Source organism: Electrona antarctica (assembly GCF_951216825.1).
Source record: "Electrona antarctica genome assembly, chromosome: 19".
Taxonomy (NCBI): domain Eukaryota; kingdom Metazoa; phylum Chordata; class Actinopteri; order Myctophiformes; family Myctophidae; genus Electrona; species Electrona antarctica.
Genome location: NC_136800.1, coordinates 6,824,506 through 6,846,993, shown reverse-complemented (window position 1 = coordinate 6,846,993; position 22,488 = coordinate 6,824,506). Strand labels below are relative to the sequence as shown.

The 22,488-nt window shown below is 42.2% G+C and overlaps 2 protein-coding genes and 1 long non-coding RNA gene across 5 annotated transcripts in view; 2 read left to right on the top strand and 1 right to left on the bottom strand.

The window, feature by feature from the left end:
* Positions 1-5,846: 5,846 nt before the first annotated feature.
* LOC306943587 (kalirin-like) lies at positions 5,847-8,073 on the bottom strand. The gene is made up of 2 exons (XM_079530008.1): positions 6,972-8,073; positions 5,847-5,947 (listed from the first exon to the last, which is right to left on the bottom strand). The coding sequence occupies exons 1-2, from the start codon at positions 8,060-8,062 to the stop codon at positions 5,890-5,892; spliced, it is 1,149 nt and encodes a 382-aa protein (XP_079386134.1). The 5' UTR covers positions 8,063-8,073; the 3' UTR covers positions 5,847-5,889.
* Positions 8,074-8,205: 132 nt separating this feature from the next.
* LOC306942932 lies at positions 8,206-10,681 on the top strand. The gene is made up of 3 exons (XR_013792352.1): positions 8,206-8,267; positions 9,263-9,439; positions 10,544-10,681. It is a non-coding gene; the product is annotated as an uncharacterized lncRNA (long non-coding RNA).
* A 5,207-nt stretch (positions 10,682-15,888) lies between these two features.
* Positions 15,889-22,488, top strand: part of LOC306942931 (laminin subunit alpha-3-like) — an 89,915-nt gene continuing 83,315 nt past the window's right edge. For 2 of the 3 annotated variants that reach the window (XM_079529119.1, XM_079529118.1), the window contains exons 1-2: positions 15,889-16,518; positions 16,902-17,051. In XM_079529119.1, coding sequence (XP_079385245.1) covers positions 16,246-16,518; positions 16,902-17,051 — 423 coding nt within the window. In that variant the 5' untranslated portion in view covers positions 15,889-16,245. The remainder of the gene's footprint in view (positions 16,519-16,901; positions 17,052-22,488) is intronic. The other variant, XM_079529120.1, reaches the window with a different exon arrangement.

The window sequence follows — 22,488 nt, the reverse complement described above, 5'->3', positions numbered from 1 at the left end:
CACATTTTGGAAATATTTAACCATAATTGTACTACAATGACCATGGCATTTCTCTATTTTACACATTTGATCGACATGTGCCAATTGTTGAACACCAGGAGGATAGGACTGTGTGAGATGTTTGGCAAAATGTTTAGTTAGTTAGTTTTTCTTCATTTTGTTGAGGAAATGCAGAGCCAGATCACTCATAGCATCTCTGAGGATAGAATTCTGGATGAGCAGGACACGTGCAGCATTTTGAACGAAACGGGCCAATCCTGAAAACTGGAAGGCAATCTTAGCAAATCAGTGTAGAATCTGAGAAATCCAACACTCGTCTTGATCACATGACTACAGAGATCACGTGTACCGATTTGCACGAGATTTGGATGAAATCTGTGCGACTAACATAAGCAATGTGTTTTGCAGAAATCGGCCTCATGGTGGCGCTATAACCGGCAGATGTGGAGGGATGCAGGGACAATGTCTTTCCATGGCCTCTAGGGAGTGCGCATACATAAGTTGTACACAGATCGATGCAGTTATAGCTACTGTAAAAACAGGAATTGGCCTGTTATAGCACCACCGTGAGGCTGATTTGGGAAAAAAATGAGTGGCATGTCGGCCTAGTGGAAATGTGCGTGTATAATTTCACGGAAATTGCACACTGTGTTTGTGATTTGTGGCATTTTGTTCGAAACGGACCAATCATGTGAGCTTTGGAAGCCAATCTTAGCCAATCAGGATGGAAGATGGGAAATGGTGCAGATCCGTGTTGATCACATGACTATGGAGATAGTGTATACCAAATTGTGTGATGTATGGATAAAATGTGTACGAGTAGGCCTAATCTACAGAAATGTGTTTTGCCTAAATCGGCCTCATGGTGGCGCTATAACAGGCCATTGAGGAATATTTGGGGCAGAGGTTCGTTGTTGGCATCTAGGGAGTGTGTGTGCAAAGTTTGGCATGGATCGGGCACACACACGGACGGAGTGCAAAACATACTCTCTCCCCATGCCTTCGGCCTGGTGGAGACAATTACCACACTACAGTAGCCACCAGCTCCATAGCGCACTTCAGCGTTGCGCTGCGCTATTGAGCCCTATTGACATCGCTCCCTACCATTTCTGCCATATATTGTCTTTGCCCCATTTCATGTGTGCAGCCAAATACACCAACCACTCTGGAAGGCATGTTGGGTTACAGGTGCATGATTGGAAGTTTTACTTTATATATTTATATTATAATTATTTCACCTAAACTGGGAAATCACAAGTGCGAATAAATACGTTTAGTTTGAGAACAGAACAGGACACAGAAAAAAAGAAACTAAGAAGCGCTACGTGGGTCCTATATGTAGAGAGAACTGTTGACAGGTGCTCTTTGGAGAGGGTTTCATATAGCAAAGCACAAGAGTTCTTAAAAAGTTCTATACCTTGAGTCAATGTCACTGTGGAAGTATAAGGTGGCGAACTTAAAAGAGGGTCCAAGGCAGCTCTGTCCAGTAGAAGTAGAAAAATCCTTTATTTCATTGATTAGTTTAAATATTAAAAACAAGGGTTTAAAAACACGACCAAGGCGTTTCGGCCTGCATGGGCCTTCATCAGGGTCAACCTGAAGAACAGGACACAGCACAGTGCACAGCCAGGGCCCAGGAGGGAGGAGTGGACAGAACAGGACACAGTGGACAGAACAGGACACAGCACAGTGCACAGCCAGGGCCCAGGAGGGAGGAGTGCAGTGGACTTTTTTGTGTATTATTAGCTCGGTTTTCGGCCAATCGGAGTCGAGATTTCAGTCCTTCTAGAAAGAAAACCACCACTGAAACCTGTCACACACGAACAGTTCCACTCTTGCAACAATATACTAATCAGTGGTGGAATATAACTATTTGCTTAAGTACCATTTTGAGTATTTCCAATACTTTTACTTCAACATCTCGGATCCTTTTACTCCACTACATTTATTTTAAAACTTTAGTTACTAATACATTGTAGATTGATTATCATTACAAAACATACATTAACCAGTTCAGACCTATATAGATTTAATTTGAAAATAGCAGATCTACAAGCTCACAATGCATCACATTTTTATTATACATTTGAAAACTAAATGGGACATTCTACACAGAGTACTTTTACTTTTGGTACTTTATACATTTTGAAGCCAATACCTTTGTACTTTTACTAAAGTAAAATTGATTTTTACTAAGTAAATGTTTAATTCTGGACTTTTACTTGTAACAGAGTATTTTTATGTTGCAGTATTGACAAAGGTAGAAAAAAGAGAATCCCGCACACTGTCTTCACTTAGGTTGGATTTTATTGCAACGTTTCGGTCGTCAGACCTTCATCAGGCATAAAGCAGTACTGACAAACAGTCAGCATAAATACATCTCTGAGATCAGCGGGGGCCAATCAAATGACACACACCAATCCGTTACCATGGAGAGGGACTGCCCACAGGTGAGTACAGGTGGTATATTTTTGAGTGGTGTAAACCACTCCTACAACTGGCTTTTGTGTGCAGAAAAAAATGAGCATGGTTGCTATGTTAAAAATAATTTCTGACGTAATTAAATCACACCCGGGTGAACTGGATGACCGTAGCAACCATGGTCATTTTCTCTGCACAAAAAAAGCCAGTTGTGAAATCACATCCAGGTGTGATTTCATTACGTCAGATCAGAGCTGATCAGGCTATATAATACCTTACCTTATATAATACCTCACATCGGACAAAAACTCCAGCTGAATCAACTTCATGGTCACAAATCATCACATCAGAAGACGAGTCTACCTAGCCAAAGATCTTTAACGTCAGACATTACGTCAGACCACAGCTGATCATGCTATATAAAACCTTACACCACTCAGTTCACACGGGTGTGATTTTTTCCATGATAAAGGAACATTTATAAATATACACAAAATAGAATAAGATAGCTACAATAGAATAAATCAATCAGTATAGTAAAGGCAATATATACAATGAAAATTGAAAACCTTTTTAAATGTACTGACTGCGGAATGAATATTGGACAATTATATTTAAATAAAAACATGTCCCTGGAGGGCATAATGTCCAATACATGTACTGGGGGTCAGACCTAATAAATTACAGGTATAAGGGTCTGTACTCCAAAATACATTACATTGACATCACACACAATGACAGCGGGAAATCAAACAGACTAGAACCAAGATATCAAAAAATCAAGAAATAAAATATCAGAAAACCCCAGAGGTGAGAAAACCTCAAAATTCACAACATCACATTTAGTAAGAATTCATCATTTAAACCTTTTGGGGCTAAGGTGTCGCAAGTGAAAATCCAATATGCCTCACGTCTCTTAAGGAGAAGATCATGGTTTCCGCCTCTGGGTGGCAGAGGGACCAGTATTGACAAAGAAAATGGTACTTTTTCCTCCACTGATACTAATATACATAGCCTGTCTGATAGCCTGTCTGATAGCCTACGCTACGGTATGTGTTTGATTGGTTTAGCCGCAAATATATACTGTAAGAAATAAGTAGGTCAAGATTTGATTTACTGTGTGGTCTGGCAAGTTCACTGAAGGGCGAGGTTGTGTGTACGCATCCACCTGGGTGACAGTAGACTGCTGGGCGAGCGCTGGGGCTTTGGAATGGGGGGTCAAGATCAACCTATCCGCCTGGGTGACAGCAGACTGCTGGGAGAGCACTGGGGGGTCAGATCAACATATGGAATGAATTCTGTACTGGCCATATATGGAGCGTGTCTTGAGTGTACAGGGTTTGATGAGGTCAGATCAACATATGGAATGTCAGAACAGGTCAGCTCCACATGTGGAGATCTAAGGGTGGCAGCGGGGACAGTGTCTTGAGTGTACAGGGTTTGATGAGGGCCCAGGTAGGGCCGGGCCTTAATCTTCGGGCCTGTTGAGAAGTTTTCGCTGGCTGCCAGGCACGGCTGCACACATAACTTTGGGGCTAGTCTAAATGGACAGGTATCAGTCAAAAGGGAGAGATCGAAGAGGAAGGATGGACGGGGAAGGGTCAACATGGAATGTCAGAACAGGTCTGCTCCATATATGGAGATCTAAGGGTTTTTAGGTTTGAGGTCAGATGTAGAGTTGCTGGCCAATCAGGTCATGCCTGGGGTCCCGGGTAACCAAATAACACATTGACGGGAATTGCACGTTTTCAAAGTAAATGCGACCTGTGGTCGCAAAAAACTAAATATCCACAGTGTAATAATAATACTATGCTCTATGATATACACCCTACACCGAATACAATAATAATCACAGGCAATTATAATTATACTATACAAGGACATAATAATAATCACAGGTAATAATGATATTGAATAAAACAATAATAATCTATGGTAATAATAGCTAAAATACAATAAAACTATAGTATACAAGAATTAATTCAAATCCCAAAGGATGTTTCCCACAAACATTTCTGTTGGCGTTGGTGGGCAGTGAAGGGCTTTCTCTCTTTCTGGACCTGAGCCCGTCTTCTATTTGCTGGGGAGCTTTTTAACAGAGCTGTCGCCGGCTGGGTCTCTGTATGCAGCTGGTCAGTGATTTCCAGAACTTCTTTCCAGAATGTTTCGGACCTGGGCGGCTGGACCACAGCAAGCTGAGCGAGGTCTGACGCAGGAGAAGAGGCTCCATCAGGTGTGTCATTCTCTCCTGAATCATCAGTCGGATACCTCTCTACCGTCACTCACTGTGCTACAAAAATACAACAGAAAATACGCTATTAAGGGAGAATTATTGCATTCTTCGTTAAAAACATTTTCTTTCTTTTGACAGTTAAAGCTGAGAGGGAGACAGTGATTTTCCACAACTGGAGCAGTGATACACCATCTTGTGTTGTGCTGTACTGCATTGTAGTTGTGTGTCAATGTATTCTTTCATCTCGATTTTCCTTCACAAGAATCAAAATGATTCTCACACGATTCGAAATTGAAAATATTTATTAACAATAACAAAAACATAATTGGAGTGTAATTGGAAAGACAACTAGTGCTGCACTATTCTTCAAGATTCTTCACAAAATGTGTCTCAATGTAGATCTCGATCTTTTTTCGATTAATTGTGCAGCACGAACTTTTCACCTGATAGGGGAGTTTCCCCGGCCGGACGTAGCGCGTGGAAGGAACATATTCCGACTTGTTTATTTTTGAGTGGTGCAGACCACTCCAACAACTGGCTTTGTACCCGTGTTTGTTCGTACCAAAAAAAAACAGCATGGTTGCTATGGTTAGCAACCAAAAAAACAAGCATGGTTGCTATGGTTAGTATGTGACGTCACAATAAATGTGTAGTTGCACCACTCAGTTCACACGGGTGTGATTTTTTAAGTATAAAGTTATTAAATATGTGTTATCTGCCCAGTGCACCTTTGTTTACAAAGCCTAAAAAAGCCTTCATTCATAATGTTCAACAAAAGAATCACAATTAAATCGTGATTCGCAATTATTTGTGTGACAAAGAATTGTCAAGTAAAATGTCATAATCCTGACAGCCCTACATGTCAACTCAATATTTCATATTTCTTTGTGTGCTCTCTGAAATTAAAGCCATGGCTACATCCTGAAAATAGTACAGTGAGACCCGGTGTGAGCTTGTAGATCTGCTTTTTTGAAACATTATGAAAGCGGAAGTGGTTAAGTCTGTGGCTTTTATAAATATTTAACCAATGAAAAGCATTAACAAGAGCTTGTGACTAAATTACTACATTTGATCCATTGTAAAAGGTTTTATTTGTCCATTTCCTGAAATGTAACAGGTTGTGGACATACAAGGCTTTTGCACACACAAATAGACTTTTGTTCATTTAAAACTGAAGCAAGTCTGGTCTCACCGGCTGTAGTCTGTGATGTTTACCAGCTGGTTCCCAGAAGAGGTCACGGCCCAGACATCAACCCAGAACATGACCTCTGAGAAGAAGCCCAGGTTCTGGACCTGCAGCAGGGAGAGCAGGGAGGGACCAGCATCAACACATGGTTCTTTTCAACTACAAAGTAACCTAGAACCTTCCAGAACCCATATGCCCTGTTAAAATCATAAAACTTTCTTTCACATTAGCTGAAATCCTCAGAAAATAATACAGTCTGTGTAGAGTATTCTAGTCTAGTGTATTTAGTGTAACACTACAGAAATCATACTAATGTGATTGCTTTACCTGTATGTAAACACGATAGATAGATAGATAGATAGATAGATAGCTCAACAAGACCCGCTGGGTCACACACGTGCAAATGTGGTGGAGTTAAACAAACATTCAAGATTTGATTTACTGTTAAGTCAGGTAAATTCACTGAACTAGGTTTATTCACCAATATATACAAACAAAGCAAAATATGTACAGTGTAATAACAATACTATAGGTAATAATATAGACAAGGAAACAATAATGATCACAGATATTAATGATATGTAAAATACAATAAAACTATATACAATAAGTAGCCAATAGTGCAGGACTAGGATGTGTTTCCCACAAACAGTTTGTTGGCATTGGTGGGCAGTGATGGCTATCTCTCTCTCTTTTTGGTCCTGGGCTAGCCGCAATTTGCAACACTAGATTTTTTGTAATATGTTAGGGTTAGGGTTGAATCTAGAATGGCAAATCTAGATTCAACAGATTAAAAAACATCTAGTGTTGCAAATTGCGGCTAGTCCTTTCTAACAGAGCTATCGCCGGTTGGGTGTCTGTATGCAGCTGCTCAGCCATTTCCACAGCTTGTTTCCAGAACTGGACTGCAGCGACCTGAGCGAGGCCCGAGGCTCCTTCCGCTGTGTTACTCTCTCCTGGATCACAACCCGGCTGATGTTCTCAACCCACTCCTGCTTGGCCTTCATACAGGATGCCTTAAGTACAGTCCGAGAGGTGGGGGTCCTACCTGCCCACAGAGCAAACTTACAGGGGTCCCCTTCAATAAGCTCTGTCACCCCCAACTCTGATGTCAGCACTTTCTTCACATACCTGTACGTGGTTCTGCCAGCCGAGTCCTTGATCTCCTTGCTGAAGACCAGCGAGTTCTCAAACAGGAACAGGTGGTGGCTGCGATCCTTCCGGGTGAGAGACAAGCACGTGCGACCCTTCTGGATGAAGGTCTTTGGGTTCCACACTTGGAAACTCTCATGCAGGAGCAAGTCCCCCTGGACATCCAGACTCTCATTGAATCCCTCCAACATGGCAACGTTCATAGCATCATTGGCTTTCTTAGGCACACTGAGCATCACCTGCAGACCAAGCTTAATCTCTCCTACCTCTCCATCCTCACAGCAAGACAACAAGTCCTTGAGCAGTAGCTGGTATTTGGTGATTCTCTGCACAGGCTTGATGAGGTAGGAGTCGAGGGTATTAGCAATGCCCAGACCATGTTTCTGCCGGATGTCATGAAAGAAGGTCCCAGCGTGTTCCAATATGAGTTGACTGGAGTCAACTTTGTTCCTACAGTAGGTCACATACATAAGGTGGAACTTATCCACCCATGTGGCAAAGCAGTGCCCCACGTCCTCTGGTAGAGCACAGTTGGTCAGCTCATTCAGGAAAATGTCGCTATGGAAGTCGCATATCTCCTGGAGGTTACCAAACACGACGCGATCCTTGTTGAGGAGGCCTGCGGGTACCTCTTCAACGCCACTGGCCATCTCCCGCTGGTACGTCTCCAGACATTCATGCAGATCTTTAACGTAGGCTTTCTCTGTCTGTAAGAGCTCGGCCATGATGAACTTCATCCTGCGAGCTGACTTCCTCTTCTCCTCGTCGACCTCCTTGTTGTTGTTGGAGTCGCGTAGCTTGATTTTCTCGTCGTCAGTTAGAAGAGGCTGGCAGGCAAGTTGTTCTCTGTCGAGTTGTGGACGCAGCAACAGTTCCCCGTGAAGGACACGTTGGAGCTCTTCAACGTAGCATAACTGCCGTGCTGCAGGTAGCAGATGTGACTTGCTTGCAGGTAGGGATGCTCCTGGTAGGAAGGCTCCTGGTAGGAAGGCTCCTGGTAGGCAGCGTTGGACAACGTCTTCACAGATCAGCTTAGCACTTGAGGTGTTCTCCATCGTTACCATCATCATCAACAGCAAGTGAGAAGTGATGAGGTAGGGCAGGGCTGTGCGCGTCGCGTTAAAATCCAAATCGCGCTAACGTTTTTATTAGCCAATAGCTGTGCAAGTAGCATAAACGAGAATCACGAAGCACCTGTCGCGTAGACTGTGGACACGCCCACATCTCGTCGAGCCATGTTCAAACAACACTGAACATCATCCACGTTTATATCGGGTACAGTTGTAGTGTAAATGATGCTATTACTGTATTCTGCTGGACATTTGTGTAATGTCTTCTCTAGGATATAGTGAAGCTTATTAAATCTACCTAAATCCATGCAGACGAGGAGAACCGAACCATGGGTTGAACTCGTTAGCTAACGTTAGCTTAGCCATGGTTCACAACATCATGTCATGTCATCTCTCAGGGCTAACGTTACGTTAGCTACACTAGTGCAATAAGACGTTAGTGGGAAATCAAGCAGGCAACAGACAGTTTGATTTTGCCATAATTGTCCACGACGAGGAATAGCAGATCTGCAAGACGAGAGATCGTCGCTGTCCATGGTGCTTGCTTACCGTTGCTTCATCAACTGGGTGTATCATGCAGCAAAATATGTTTGTTTCTTTTGGCTGGCATCCCAAAGTTCTTCAATTTATTTTCAAAATGTTGTGAAATTTCACAATTGTTCTTGTAGATCTGAAGTATAATTAGTATAGTTTGGGGGTGTCATATTGCCTGAGGTGAAGCAGTGGCCTAGGGTAGCTCTGCTCCATAGCTCTAATGCCCTTTGCTGCCGGCTATGGATCAGGGCTAGGCCTAGGTAGGGCTGAATAGTTCTCAGATTTGAGCACAGCTTCACTCCAATCAGACTAGGTTTTCCTCCTCCGCTAGCCTAGGCAAGTTCTATGAACTGTCACATCACTCTTTAACTCAGAGTTCACTCAACTAGGTTTATTCACTGCTGACACCATGCATAGGCAATACAACCTTACAGTAGGTGTCTCTAATCGTATGTGAAATGACATTGTGAGTATATCTGTGATACAGTTACATGTGACGAGAGGTGTCATTTGCAAAAAAAGGTCTGGATGAGTGATTGAGGGGAGAGCAATTGCTTGTTGACATTTGACAATAATGTTGACGACAATGTTTTGAAACATATTAATGTTAAATGCCTAGAGTAATCTTCCATATTTTTCTTTAATGTCTTTATGTGTCAACCTCAGTGTGTCTGGAATCTCTGGATGCCCTCCAAGTGAACAGCTGTGTGAAGTGAACATGCAGAGTAGCATAGTCTGGTACCTTCAGGAGGACAAACAGCCAGTGTGGACAGGCCTTCCATCACGGACGCTTTATCTTGGGTCTGAGGAGAGCTGTTGTAGCTGAACTGACGCAAAGTGAAGGTGATGATTCAAAAACAGATGTCTCATATAATGACACTTTCTGTCTCTCTTTGGTAGCAGTTTCCTTCTCCAGGGGAATATTCCTGACTAGTGCTGTACTGCCCCCAAGTGACACAGTAGTAGAAGGCATTGTGACTAGCATGGAGTAGGAGGATGGTATGGTTGTGACTGGACTCAGAGTAAGGCTTAGGGCCGATTCATACTCCTATTTTAGAGCCGAATAAAAGTCGGTTCGGCTCTGTAGAGCCTACAATGTGACGTCATTTGAGGTTGGGGGGGAGGGTACCATCCTAAAGTCGGCTCTTCGGTGCTACTGAAAATTTCTGACGAGCCGAAATCATTTTGGCACTACAGCGGTAAAATAGGAGTATGAATCGGCCCTTAGTTGGAAACCTTGGACTGTACTCTCTCAAAATGTTGTGTTTTTGTGGTAGCTGAAGCAAATTTGCCTGAAGAGGTGCTGAGTAGTGGCAATTACTCATGATGTACCTCTCCAGGAAAGAAGCACACAGATGGATGGATTTCAGTTTTGTCAAAACAGAATTTGTACAAGAATATACAACACAATTATGTTGGTGACAATCAATCCATCATGATGCTACTCTGCTATTCATTGTAGCCTACTGTAAAGGCATTGATGTGCAATAATTGTGCATAGTTGGTTCAGCCATTCATCTTCACAGCCACAGCCCACAACTGTGCTCCTATAACATTGGGCCTGTGGAAATGTCAGAAGTCAGCCATGTTAATGTGAGAATAAATTCACAAAGTGGTTAAAATGGGTAATGTAATGAGAGATATCTTTATGGGTTACCATTTGTAATATTTTCACTTTGCACCCAAATCCCAAATGGGAACTTTGTAGCTCGCTCTAAACTTCATGCTGGTGGAATATTATGATTTGGGTTTGCTTTAGTTCATTGTTGTCTAATTAGCATTTTAGTTTGGTTTAGTTTTTGTACCGTATGTTGTTTTTGTTGCCTTTATATTCTTGTCCACTGACTGACACCAAAGCAGAGGTTGATTGATAAAAAAACAATTGCAAATGTGTGCATCTTGAGTGTGGGGAGTGGCAGTCTAATTAGGTGGCGTTTATTTTTGCAGATACCGCCGGGTGTGGGTGGCCGTGACCAGAAGGATTTCCCTGGACCTGAACGTCTCCTTGTCGTGTCCCCTCCTCACGTACCATTTTTAACTTTTAGTTTAGTTCATTATCTAGAAGTGTTACATCATTTTATTGGTTTTATTGGTATTATTGTGATTGTTTTATGGCATTTTAAAGACCACTGTACCAGAGCTTTTATTTATTAAAGAAACATCTGACTTTAGCCTGTTTTCAGTGATTTTATCGTTGCTCTCTTGCAAAGTTTTGATTTGGTAACCCATTTTTTTCACCCAGTGTCAATTATCTAATCTGTAATCTTGGGCTCTACACTCCCTCAGCCGGCTGTGGTGCAGTGACAGGATCCATTTGAGTGACGACCATGGCATGGTTGTCCTGAGTGAACTCATCTGGCAGACATCGTACAAAGTTCTACATGTGAAAGAGCCAGTGGCCCCGTACCGAGCAGTGGGCAGTGTACCAGTTCGTCGCCATCGTACAGGCTGCCAACAGACACAACCAGCTCCACATCCTCCCCGCCAGCACCACAGGCCCACAAGGAACGAGGTTCGACAGGTCATGCTGACAGGCAACGGGAACTGTCAGTAGCTGAACAGAAACTGATGGCCTTTAAGGTACAATATGTTTTTACTTTTTATTACTCAGTTATTTATCATGCTGATTTCCATCTAATTTACATTTGTACATTACATTAATACAATACATATAGGCCATATGTATTGCCAATTTTTTTTTTACACCTCTGCTGCTTAGCGGACGGTGTGGTGTTTTAGAGGAGGTCTCCCCGGACATGTGCATATGTCACACTAGTCGATACATAGAAGGGATTTTTGTCCAGCGTCCACTTTATAAAGTCCATGCACTATTTTTACACAGAAACATAATGTGTGTCTTTACAATAACTGTAATGTAATAACAATACTAATAATGTAATGTAATAATTATTTCATTAACCACACTTTTATTCTGAAAGCAACCGGATGTCTTAAATTTGCTAGCTCTCAAACAGGAAGCTCTAGATTTGCGAAAAAGACGGAGCCTCACTCCCCCATCTCTCTCCCCATTTCCTGTCAGCCTACTGTCTGTCCCTCTAAATATATATATATATATATATATATATATATATATAAAAGGCGAACGCCACACAAAAAACATATAAAAATGAGAGCCAGTGACACTTTAATCTGTCTGTCTGTCAATTATTTTATCATCATTACCACACACACATTATTAGCACGAATAAAATACATTTGCATCAATTTGGAAATCAGTTGGCTGTTCATTGTAACGTCTTCATTAACAACATTTCTAATTTCAATTGGCTTACTGCCTTTGCACTGGACCTCCCAAACTACACAAACAGTGGGCCTCCTTTCTTTAATATGCAATTTGATTGACTGATCATAGCGTTACAGCCAATCTCTTTGATTACATTCAGTGCCCTAACACAGTTTGTATGAATGTATACTGACACTTAACATTATGTTGTTTGAGCTCACTGGTATGCAGTGAACTTCTCAAATAGAAGTTGTAAGTAAACCATACTCTATTCTGAAGTCTCACAGACAGAGAGATGATAATTAATACTTTGCTTGACAAAAATGACATATCTATTTGTCAAGTGACACAATGTTGTGGGGGAGTCACTGCAACAAAGTATAAATTATCCTCAAACATGAGTTTCATTGTCGGTTGTTGGTTCAGTAAAAGTAAATAATGTAATTCCTCATTTAAAGCAGGCGATAGCAGCCTTTGAATGTCTGCTGTAAATATCCTGCTAGATTCCAGTGCTATGATCTTTACCTGCCCTTGGTGTGTCCATTCCAACACTGCTCATCACCAGTCTCTCCAGTCGTCACATTGTTCTCCACACAGATCTCCTCAGGAAGACTGGACCAAAACTTCTTAGAGAGCTTCAGTTTCTCCTTTTATGTCAATCACCTGCGTGGAGAAGGGTATGGTAATGATAACCACTTAATCCATATACTGTATACTTTGTTGACCGGGGTCTCCCAGGGAACTATCCTTGGCCCCCTCCTTTCTTCCCTCTATAGGCCTATACCAAATCTCTACAGCAAAAATAGACTTATCTACAAGCTCACAACAACGCAGTGCTAATGTTGAGTTCATAATCAATCAGTATCACACACAAAAGGTGTGAAAACCAATATTGTTGTTCATAACTGGCTGCATCAATCGATCAGATTTTATTGTCACTTCCACAATATACATTGGGCATACAGCTAAATACCGTTCTCCACAACTCATGATGCTTCACAAAAGACACATTAAAAAGAGGCAAAGCCTTTTAAAAACATATTACAAAAGTAAAGAGAGCAGACAACATTGGCAGGAGAAAGTGCTGATGCATTCAAAGTGCAATATAGATAGAAGTGCTATTCATCTCTCAGGAATGGATGTTGGCCTTGTGGGCAATATATGGTGAGCATTCAGCGCATGTGAGTTCAAAATCCAGCACCTTTTTAAACGTATTATGTTTGTATGAAATATCACATGCTCAGCTGGTGCTTGTAAGATATAAAGAAGATGTCTGTGGGGGATATTAAACTTAATCCCAGTGCCAAAACATTTACTGAACTTTTTATTTAATTTACTCTTTCACCAATGGGAGAGCGCCCCTCCCATTGGTCCTCCAGCACCTTGATGACATGGGACTTGAACCTGCCAACTGTCTGTAGCAGAGGCAACCGATCAAGCGCACCACACCATTGAGCCAAGGCACCTTTGGGCATTCAGCAGATGTCTCCTGGTGCTTTTGAGGTTTTCTTTTTTCATTCGAGCCTTGAAAAGTTCAAATTACTGCAGCATCAAGCTGTAGGAAGAATGGGACTTGAACATGGAATGTCTGTACTGAAAGACTGATCATTAGACCACTGCGCCATCAGTCAGACACTCTCAGGCAGAGTCTCCTGGTAATTTTGAAGTGATCTTTTGTTTGTTACCCTTCAGTTAGTAAAGTTAAAATAACACAAAATCATATTAATCAGATGTTTCTTAATGCTGTTGACGTCTTCTTTTGCACGTTAGTGTAACAGCCGGGAATCGAACCCTGGTCTCCCACGTGGAAAGCCAACATCCTAACCACTAAGACAAGTCAAAGACAATTGTCTATGACTCAGGGTAGATACCAGTATTAGAGTTTTGAGGTCGTCAGGCTGAGGCTGTGAGCTACTGCTAGAATAGCCTTCAGTTAATAAAGCTGAATAACTCTAGCATTAGACTTTAGGGCAGGGGTGCCCACACATTTATGACGTGAGATCTACTTTCAAAATGACCAGCTCAACAAGATCTACCCACTGAAAAAACAAGTGTACCATTGCTGAAAATAGTTTAAATATATAATGTACCTGGGGGGGCTTTGGAATAGGGAGAAATTATGACAGGCAGTTTCTGCTGTCAAAATATGTCCCCCCCGTATTTAACTTAAACGCCCAATGCATTCTCAATGGCAATAGCACAAACTTTGCCATGCTACTAGTCCTACATACTTACACCTAGAAACCCCATTCAAACCTATTTAGGTTCATCTTACGGTGGACATGTTTGCCTGAAAATAAATCTGTTTCATAGTTTTAGAAATATAGTGCTTTCAAATTTGAGAAATTCACAATGGGGCTCAATGGCAGATATCGGCACGTCAAAAAAGCACTTTCACCTAGAAACTCCATTCACACTTTTTATAATTCAGCTTACTGTGGAGACACATGCTGGAACTTTTTACTTTGAAATGATTTGTAGTTTCTGAGTTATTTAACTTAAACGCCCAATGCATTCTCAATGGCAATAGCACAAACTTTGGCATGCTACTAGTCCTACATACTTACACCTATAGAAACCCCATTCAAACCTATTTAGGTTCATCTTACGGTGGACATGTTTGCCTGAAAAGAAATCTTTGAAATGTTTCATAGTTTTAGAAATATAGTGCTTTCAAATTTGATACATTTATAATGGGGCTCAATGGCAGCTCTATGGCACGTCAAAAGATCACTTTCACCTAGAAACTCCATTCACACATTTTATAATTCAGCTTACTGTGGAGACACATGCTGGAACTTTTTACTTTGAAATGATTTGTAGTTTCTCAGTTATTTAACTTAAACGCCCAATGCATTCTCAATGGCAATATCACAAACTTTGGCATGCTGCTAGTCCTACATACTTACACCTAGAAACCCCATTCAAACCTATTTAGGTTCATCTTACGGTGGACATGTTTGCCTGAAAAGGAATCTTTGAAATGTTTCATAGTTTTAGAAATATAGTGCTTTCAAATTTGATACATTTATAATGGGGCTCAATGGCAGCTCTATGGCACGTCAAAAGATCACTTTCACCTAGAAACTCCATTCACACATTTTATAATTCAGCTTACTGTGGAGACACATGCTGGAACTTTTTACTTTGAAATGATTTGTAGTTTCTGAGTTATTTAACTTAAACGCCCAATGCATTCTCAATGGCAATAGCACAAACTTTGGCATGCTACTAGTCCTAGTTTAGGGAGACTGGGATTTGAACATGAACTCTGTGCTGAGAGTCTGTCTGATCATCAGCCCCTACTATTCAGCTTTATTAACTGAAGGCTATTCTAGCAGTGGCTCACAGCCTCAGCCTGACGACCTCAATACTCTAATACTGGTATCTACCCTGAGTCATAGACAATTGCCTTTGACTTGTCTTAGTGGTTAGGATGTTGGCTTTCCACGTGGGAGACCAGGGTTCGATTCCCGGCTGTTACACTAACATGCAAAAGCAGACGTCAACAGCGCTAAAAAACATCTGATTTTAACTTTACTAACTGAAGGGTAACAAACATAAGATCACTTCAAAATTACCAGGAGAATTTGCCTGAGAGTGTCTGACTGATGGTGCAGTGGTCTAATGATCTTTCAGTACAGACATTCCATGTTCAAGTCCCATTCCTCCTACAGCTCAATGCTGCAGTAATTTGAACTTTTCAAGGCTCGAAAGAAAAAATAAAAACTCAAAAGCACCAGGAGTCATTTGCCAGGCAGGCTCCACTGGACAGGACTATATAATATGGGAACAACTTAAGCCCCAGGGCTTTTTGTGTTATTCTTTTATTTATTTACTTACTTACCGTAGACTGTACCTCTGTAGGCTGCAAACTGTTAATAAATAATTAGTATTCAATCAATCAAAACTTCCAAGAGCAAAAGAAACCTCGAGATGGCGCCACCTGTCCATTGAATTGAACTCCATTGAGCGGCGCCGCTTCAGAGAGTTTGATACGATATGCGCGTAATAGTGCAGCCAGGTTTGTGCGCAGATAAAGGGTAGGCCTACCTTCGGCCCACCTTCGGCCCCATGCAGTCTGTCACTGTCTGTGCATTACTTTATAGCGAGAGGAGCGCTCTCTCTCTGACCATTGACAGTCTGACACCTGATACTCCCTGTGTGGCAGCATACTGTTTGAAGGAAACCCGGGAGGAGAGGCGTTCATTCGCTTGGAAACATGCAACGGAAAACATGGTTTGTAGAAGAGCAGGCTACATGCGTACGCAGCAGAAGTGCCAGTTGTCCTTTTAAAAGAGTTTGATGCGCGCTGTACCGGGCACATTTCATGGAGATGATGGCATGAACTGCAATAGCTGCGGATTGCTCAGCATCTACAGGGGATTTATAAACTTGGAACATCATGGCGAGAGGGATGAGAGGAGCAGCTCATCTCGGCGCTCTATTTTTTACTTTGTCGATATCGTTTTTCAGGGACGTTGTTGTGAACGGACAAGTATTGTTCAACGAAATCACGGGGTTCAGTTTGAGCCCGGCCTATTTCAATCTCGCCGAAGGGGCACGGATCTCTGCCACCGCCACCTGCGGCCAGGATGAGACGGAGATAGCGCGAAATGATTTGTATTGTAAGCTTGTCGGGGGACCCAGCTTTAGACCTCCTACTCAAAATGTACAGGTAAGAATAAAGTGGAACTTAATTGGATGGTTACCTTTTTCTAAATAAAGGTTAAATACAGACCGGCTATATAGTCTCAGTCTGGGGCACCTGCAAAATATATTGGGGGGAGAAAAAAAACCTAGAAACGAGTCATTAAACTGTTGAAGGATCGTTATTGCCACTGCTGTCTTTTCTCCATGAGGCATTGAGGCCACAACACCTCCATTTGGATCATGCATGTAATTTAGGCCTACTTTAGAATTTATTTATTTTAGAAGGTATTGGGTATAGTCTCTCATTCTTGCTTGATGGCCTACTTCTCACGTTCCCTTTCATATCTAACATTGACACCAACTCTCATATATATACTTACAAGTGCCAATGATTTCCACCCACTGTAGGGTTTCTGCGACTATTGCAATGCAGGGTACCCAAACAGCGCTCACCCAGTGACCAATGCCATTGATGGAACAGAGCGCTGGTGGCAAAGCCCTCCTCTTTCCAAGGGACTGGTCTACAACGAGGTGAACGTCACTCTGGACCTTGGGCAGGTGAGAGATCAACGCACTTGAGTCGACTATAAGGACATTCACTTCATTCATTCACCTACTGTATTGCATGACATGCAAATGACAAGTGTTCTGTGGTGACAGTATGGAATATAACACATGGATGTTGCAGGAGGGAATAGAGGGATGTTGTATTCTGCCTCAGCTCTTGGTGTACTGATGTGAGTAGTTGCGTTATGTCATTTGTGTGAGGTGGCTGGAGGCCTTCGGTTTGATGAATACCAACAAACTCGCCTCAAAACACAGTCGCCCCGGGCGTACAGCCGGCAGAACTATTACTAGGCTGGTATTCCTAAACGTAACCTAAGTAAACTATGATTAAACGTTTAAACCTAACCTTATTCCTAACCTCAGTAAAACTGTGGCAAAAGATAACCCTATTCCTAAACTTAATCCCAGTAAAACTATGCCTAACCTTAAACTTATTTCAAACTCAGTAAATCAGATAAAAAGAATACAAGAACCGCCCCACTGAGTGGTCGGCATGAGGTCGAGGGTGAGCGTTTTTTAAGGCGAGCATTCTGTGAATTCCTACCACAAATCCTAGCTCTTCATTTGCTACCGTCAATGCTGTGTTTTGGTGTAGTCTCTGCTGTCTTTGTAGCTGTGAATTCTTTGCATTTTCATTTTGATCTACTGTCAAGTAGAATACTTGTTTGAGCCTCCTCATCTTAGTCAGTGGTGGTCATGTGAGTGATGTCCTGCAGTTGGCATATTGCCAGGAATCAGATTCACGCCTCTTTGGTCGGGGGATATGCGTCCATTATGACCCGTGTCTGTGGCAGGAGTTTGGCTCATGGCCCATGAAATTGCACCTAATGCTCAATTATCCACTGTGAGGAAAGAGAGAAGAATTCTGCCTAGGGATTAGGGATCAGAGGGGAGGTTAAGTCTGAGTGAGGGAGTGCAGGTGGAGGACTGGACCTGTTGGTTGAGGCGGCTATGAACTGAACGTGGGTCTGGGGTATGTTTCAGTTGGACAAACAACAATAAAACACAGTGATCCCATGCCCCCCCCCCCCCACCCCTGAGCTGAGTGAGGGGCCACAGAGGCTAAATATAGCATTATATGCTTTATGAAAGGATGGATGCATGCAGGGCCTCTAGGGATGTCCTAGTCACTTTAATACGTGGTAATGCTCTGTTTATTTGACAGTGGGGAAAGTGGTATTGCTGCATGAAGAGACAACATGCTATATAATATAGATATATATATACACACACATGACATAACCCTGTCTTCACCTGTTACCCTATATCTGATGCAACCTGTGAGATTCTGAACACGACGCACTTGGGTCTTGGTGGTCTTAGAGTTTGTTTTGTTTTGGTTTTATCATCATCTTTTTTTCCCCTTTTTTTGGTAACAATTTTCGTTTTTTGGAAGAGACACACCATACCACTCAAATAGTTGTAATGGGAGAATTGTGGGTTGGCACCTTTCTAACATGTGGCTTTTAATTTAAATTCAGCAATCTCAGCGATGTCAGTAGGTGCTGCCAAAACATAATTGCAAGCATTCCACTCAAAGTGATAAACCCATTATGGAGTAAACATCCCAAGGCCAGTAAACCAAAATATCACTTCGACTTAATGATATAGGTTGTATTATATATGGTGAGAGGGTTTCGGTAGTTACCTATTTGGGCTTTGATATGGGTTTTGTTTGGACCTCTACCTGTGTTTAAACCTCAGGTGATATATGACTTACAGGACACTTATGACTCTCTTCCTTCCTACATTATGTAAGCTTGCACACCTTTCAGGCAAGGAGAGAATTGCAGAGTTGTTGTGGGAGGCTGTTCAACCTGAGGCTCTGAGGGCTTTGTAGATGCTAAAATGTACGTACTGTAGAACAGTGGTTCCCAAACCCTTTCATGTCAAGGACCCCCAAATTGACACGAATTGGTCCACGGACCCCTATTTGAAGAGATATGCCAGGGACCCCATAAGAGAAGATTTTTACGGCTCTCGCAGTGATTCTCAACCCGTTACATTTCAAGAACCCCCAGTTTGACTTGCATTAGTCTACGGACTCCTATTTAATGGCATTTCTATCTCTGAGACCTCAATTTATAGTAAAATCAATGTTAATTTAACTCTGAGAGTGTACATTTTTACACTCTCAGAGTTACAGACCCATAAGGGTCCATTTTGGTTCCTACAGTAACTATCATTTAGCTGGGGACCCCCTGGAACTCCCTCAAGGACCCCTGGGGGTCCCCGGACCCCACTTTGGGAACCACTGCTGTAGATGATGCGGTCACAGAAATGTGTGGGCTGGATCCAGTTGAATGAGTCTTGTGGTTTTCTTTTAAGGCCAACGCAGGTGTCTTCCTTCACTTGAGTTATCTTCAATCTCTCTCAGCGGATATATCAGATAATGGCATATAAAATGTTTATGTATGAACGGCAAGGTTCAAAGGCAGAGGCTTCTTTGACGGCCATTTCCGTCTGCCCTGTGATCCTTGTTTGAAGTAAGGGCTGCCTTAGTTAAGCTCTAGTGAAAGACTAATCTACCTAATAGCAAAAATAGCCTCTTAAAGGATTATACCAATACTGTAAGAAAGGTATTCCTGGAGAGTCTTGATAAGTAACTTTCATTTAACATTTTAGAAGAAAAGATATTGGTCCATCAGTGGAGAAAGAGTATGCAGCATTCATCTTGTGTCAAGATCATGAAGCTTCATGCTCAATCTTTACTTTTGGCTTAGTGTTGTGTCTCAGACTGGCAGAGCCTTTTGATGTGTGACCCATGACAAATCCTCTGTTGTGTCTGGAAATGACCTTGATTGGTTTATTTTGGGTTCTTTAGGGCTGGTGGATCCAGTGAGCTTTGGTAAAATGTCCCAGGCAAAATAAGTTTGTCTGACCACCTTTGTTTAGCTAGTTATTTTTTATTCTATATTCATAGGACAGTGACCCATACAGTTGTATCCCATTATTTTCTGCTAATTTATCTTAAGGGGCTGATGTGCCTATAGGTTAGGACCATTTTAACATTCAACACAAGCTTATACCATGGGTGGCCCCACCCCAAACCACCCCAAGTCCCGTTCCAGTAACATTTGGCCTTGCTAAACTATTTACAGGACATGGTGGCCACTCATTGTTCTAGTGAACATTTGTACCATGTATTGGCCGGCCACTTGTTCAGTTTTTCTCGGGAATGTATTTTTAGGAGCCCTGACCACATGTATAAATCTCTATGACTGGTCCAGAGCAGCCCACGTGAGACTGAAATGCCAGGGCTTACTGCCGTCTGTGCCAACTGATGACACCTAAATCCTTTTGATTGGTGGCTTTCTGACACGGAGCAGACATTGTGCTGTGCACTATTGGTTTGAATGAACTTCTTGATTAGCATGTGCAGTGATCTGTATAAGGGACTGATTTACCTTTTTTGTAAGGCCTTTTTCTATGGATTATACCTGTATTATAATGTGGATAATGTGTTCTGATTTAGTTTGTGTCTAGTAGATTACAGCTCAGAGTATAACCGCTTTTGTGGTGTGAATAGGCTCTAATTGCCTTGGAAAGCGGCATGTTGTGGTTATCTACGACTGGTGGTAGGATTTGAGAGACGCTTGTTCTCCACTCTGTTTTGGTCAATACCAGCCAAGTTGTTTCCTTAGATCTGAAAATGCCCCAGTGTGATAAGATTAAAAGATCAACACAGAATTATGCTCTTTTGGGAACAGTTGTAGGTTTTGTCATTTTCTCCTGTTATTTAATTCTGTCACACTTGGGAGATAGAGCTTCCAGGGCAGGAATGCTTTGAAAGAGAATTCCTCTATAACATAATCCACTCTCTGGGGTCCATACCTCCATGTGCACAACATTGATTTGAATGTTTAAAACGCACCCATCGCTCCCTTTTGTGCTGAAGCTCTTGTAGGCTGTATTGTATGACATCCTTGCTGCACTCTCGGATGCCCACAAAGGTTTTATTCTTCTCAAACCTTTCTGAAAGTGACCTGACCTTCTCTTTTCACTGGGAAAATGGATTGAAGAGGTGGGGTAAATTGGTGGAGAGAAAGCACGCACGCACGCACGCACGCACGCACGCACGCACGCACGCACGCACACACACACACACACACACACACACATGTTTTTTTTTAAACATTGACAATATTCAAACCCAAAATCATGTCTGACATCGCTGGTACACTCTGTCAGGATGTACTGTATAGCTGTAATCCTACACATTCTGATCATCATCAGCTAGTCTAGTGATTCTCAAAGTGGGGCCTGGTCACCCTCAGGGGTCATGGAAGGGGTTCCAGCAGGGGTTCCCTGCAGCAAAATGAGAAACAGTTAAATCTCACTACACATTATTTCACTGGCTAAAAGTTGAATATTTAGATGAAAAGTTTCACTCTCTAAACATTAGTATTACATTAGTATTACAAGCCCTGGGTAGGCAACCCGGCCTGGCAGAGGACTGCATATTCTAGTTCTGTACTAAATCTAATCTAACAGTAACAACAAAAATCTGTTTCGGTGCCAGGTGGTCCCTGGCACAAAATATTTTCACATGGGGGGGGTGTAGCCCTTAGAGTATATATGAATAGAGACGGCATTTCTCCTCCCATCCACTTGCATTAAGTTGCTCAAAAGCGCATGAGGCGATTTCACTGTGCATTCTGGGTAGGAACAGAGTGCATTCTGGGATGGATTGGGCCCAAACACATGAACGCGCTGCCGCTGACTATCATTGCAGGCATTCAGCGTTCACGTGTCATCGTGAACGTGCACAATGATAGTCAACGGACCAGCGCGTTCATGTGTTTGGGCCCACGCTGCAATATCAAATTCGGCCACTATGTCCATTTCGCCTCAGGGTTTCATCCGGGTGCCGTCTCTATTCATATATACTCTAAGGTGTAGCCTTATACCTATCAATTTGTGGCTGAGCTATATAGCCTATATCTCATGAGCTAGTTAGTAGTTACCAAAGATGACTTCATGTAGTGCAGTTGTCACTTGGCAGGGTCCTTGTCAGTCTCCTTACAGACATGACAATAGCCCCTGGCTATTGCTCTGGTGATGATAGACATGACGTAAGTGCCTGTCTTTAGCCATGGCTGCTAGAGGCGCCAAGCCAAACCGGCAGATATTTACAACTCCACTAGCAGCCCACCTCGTGCCAGTTAGCAGCAGCAGCAGTCTGGCTTGGAGGAGTGTACATCACGGGGTATTGCTGGACAGCCGTGGCTCCTAAACCTGGAGCTCTATTGTGGAAAAGATTATGAGGGATAACTTAGGCATTATACACCTTTTCATGTCAATAATACATATGATATGGGCACACACAACCTTTTCCTACATGCATTTTAATGGATTTTTTTCACATTTTGATTGTAGCTTAATTTGACTGGTTTCATTTAGTGTTAGAATTTAGTGTGTGAAGTTG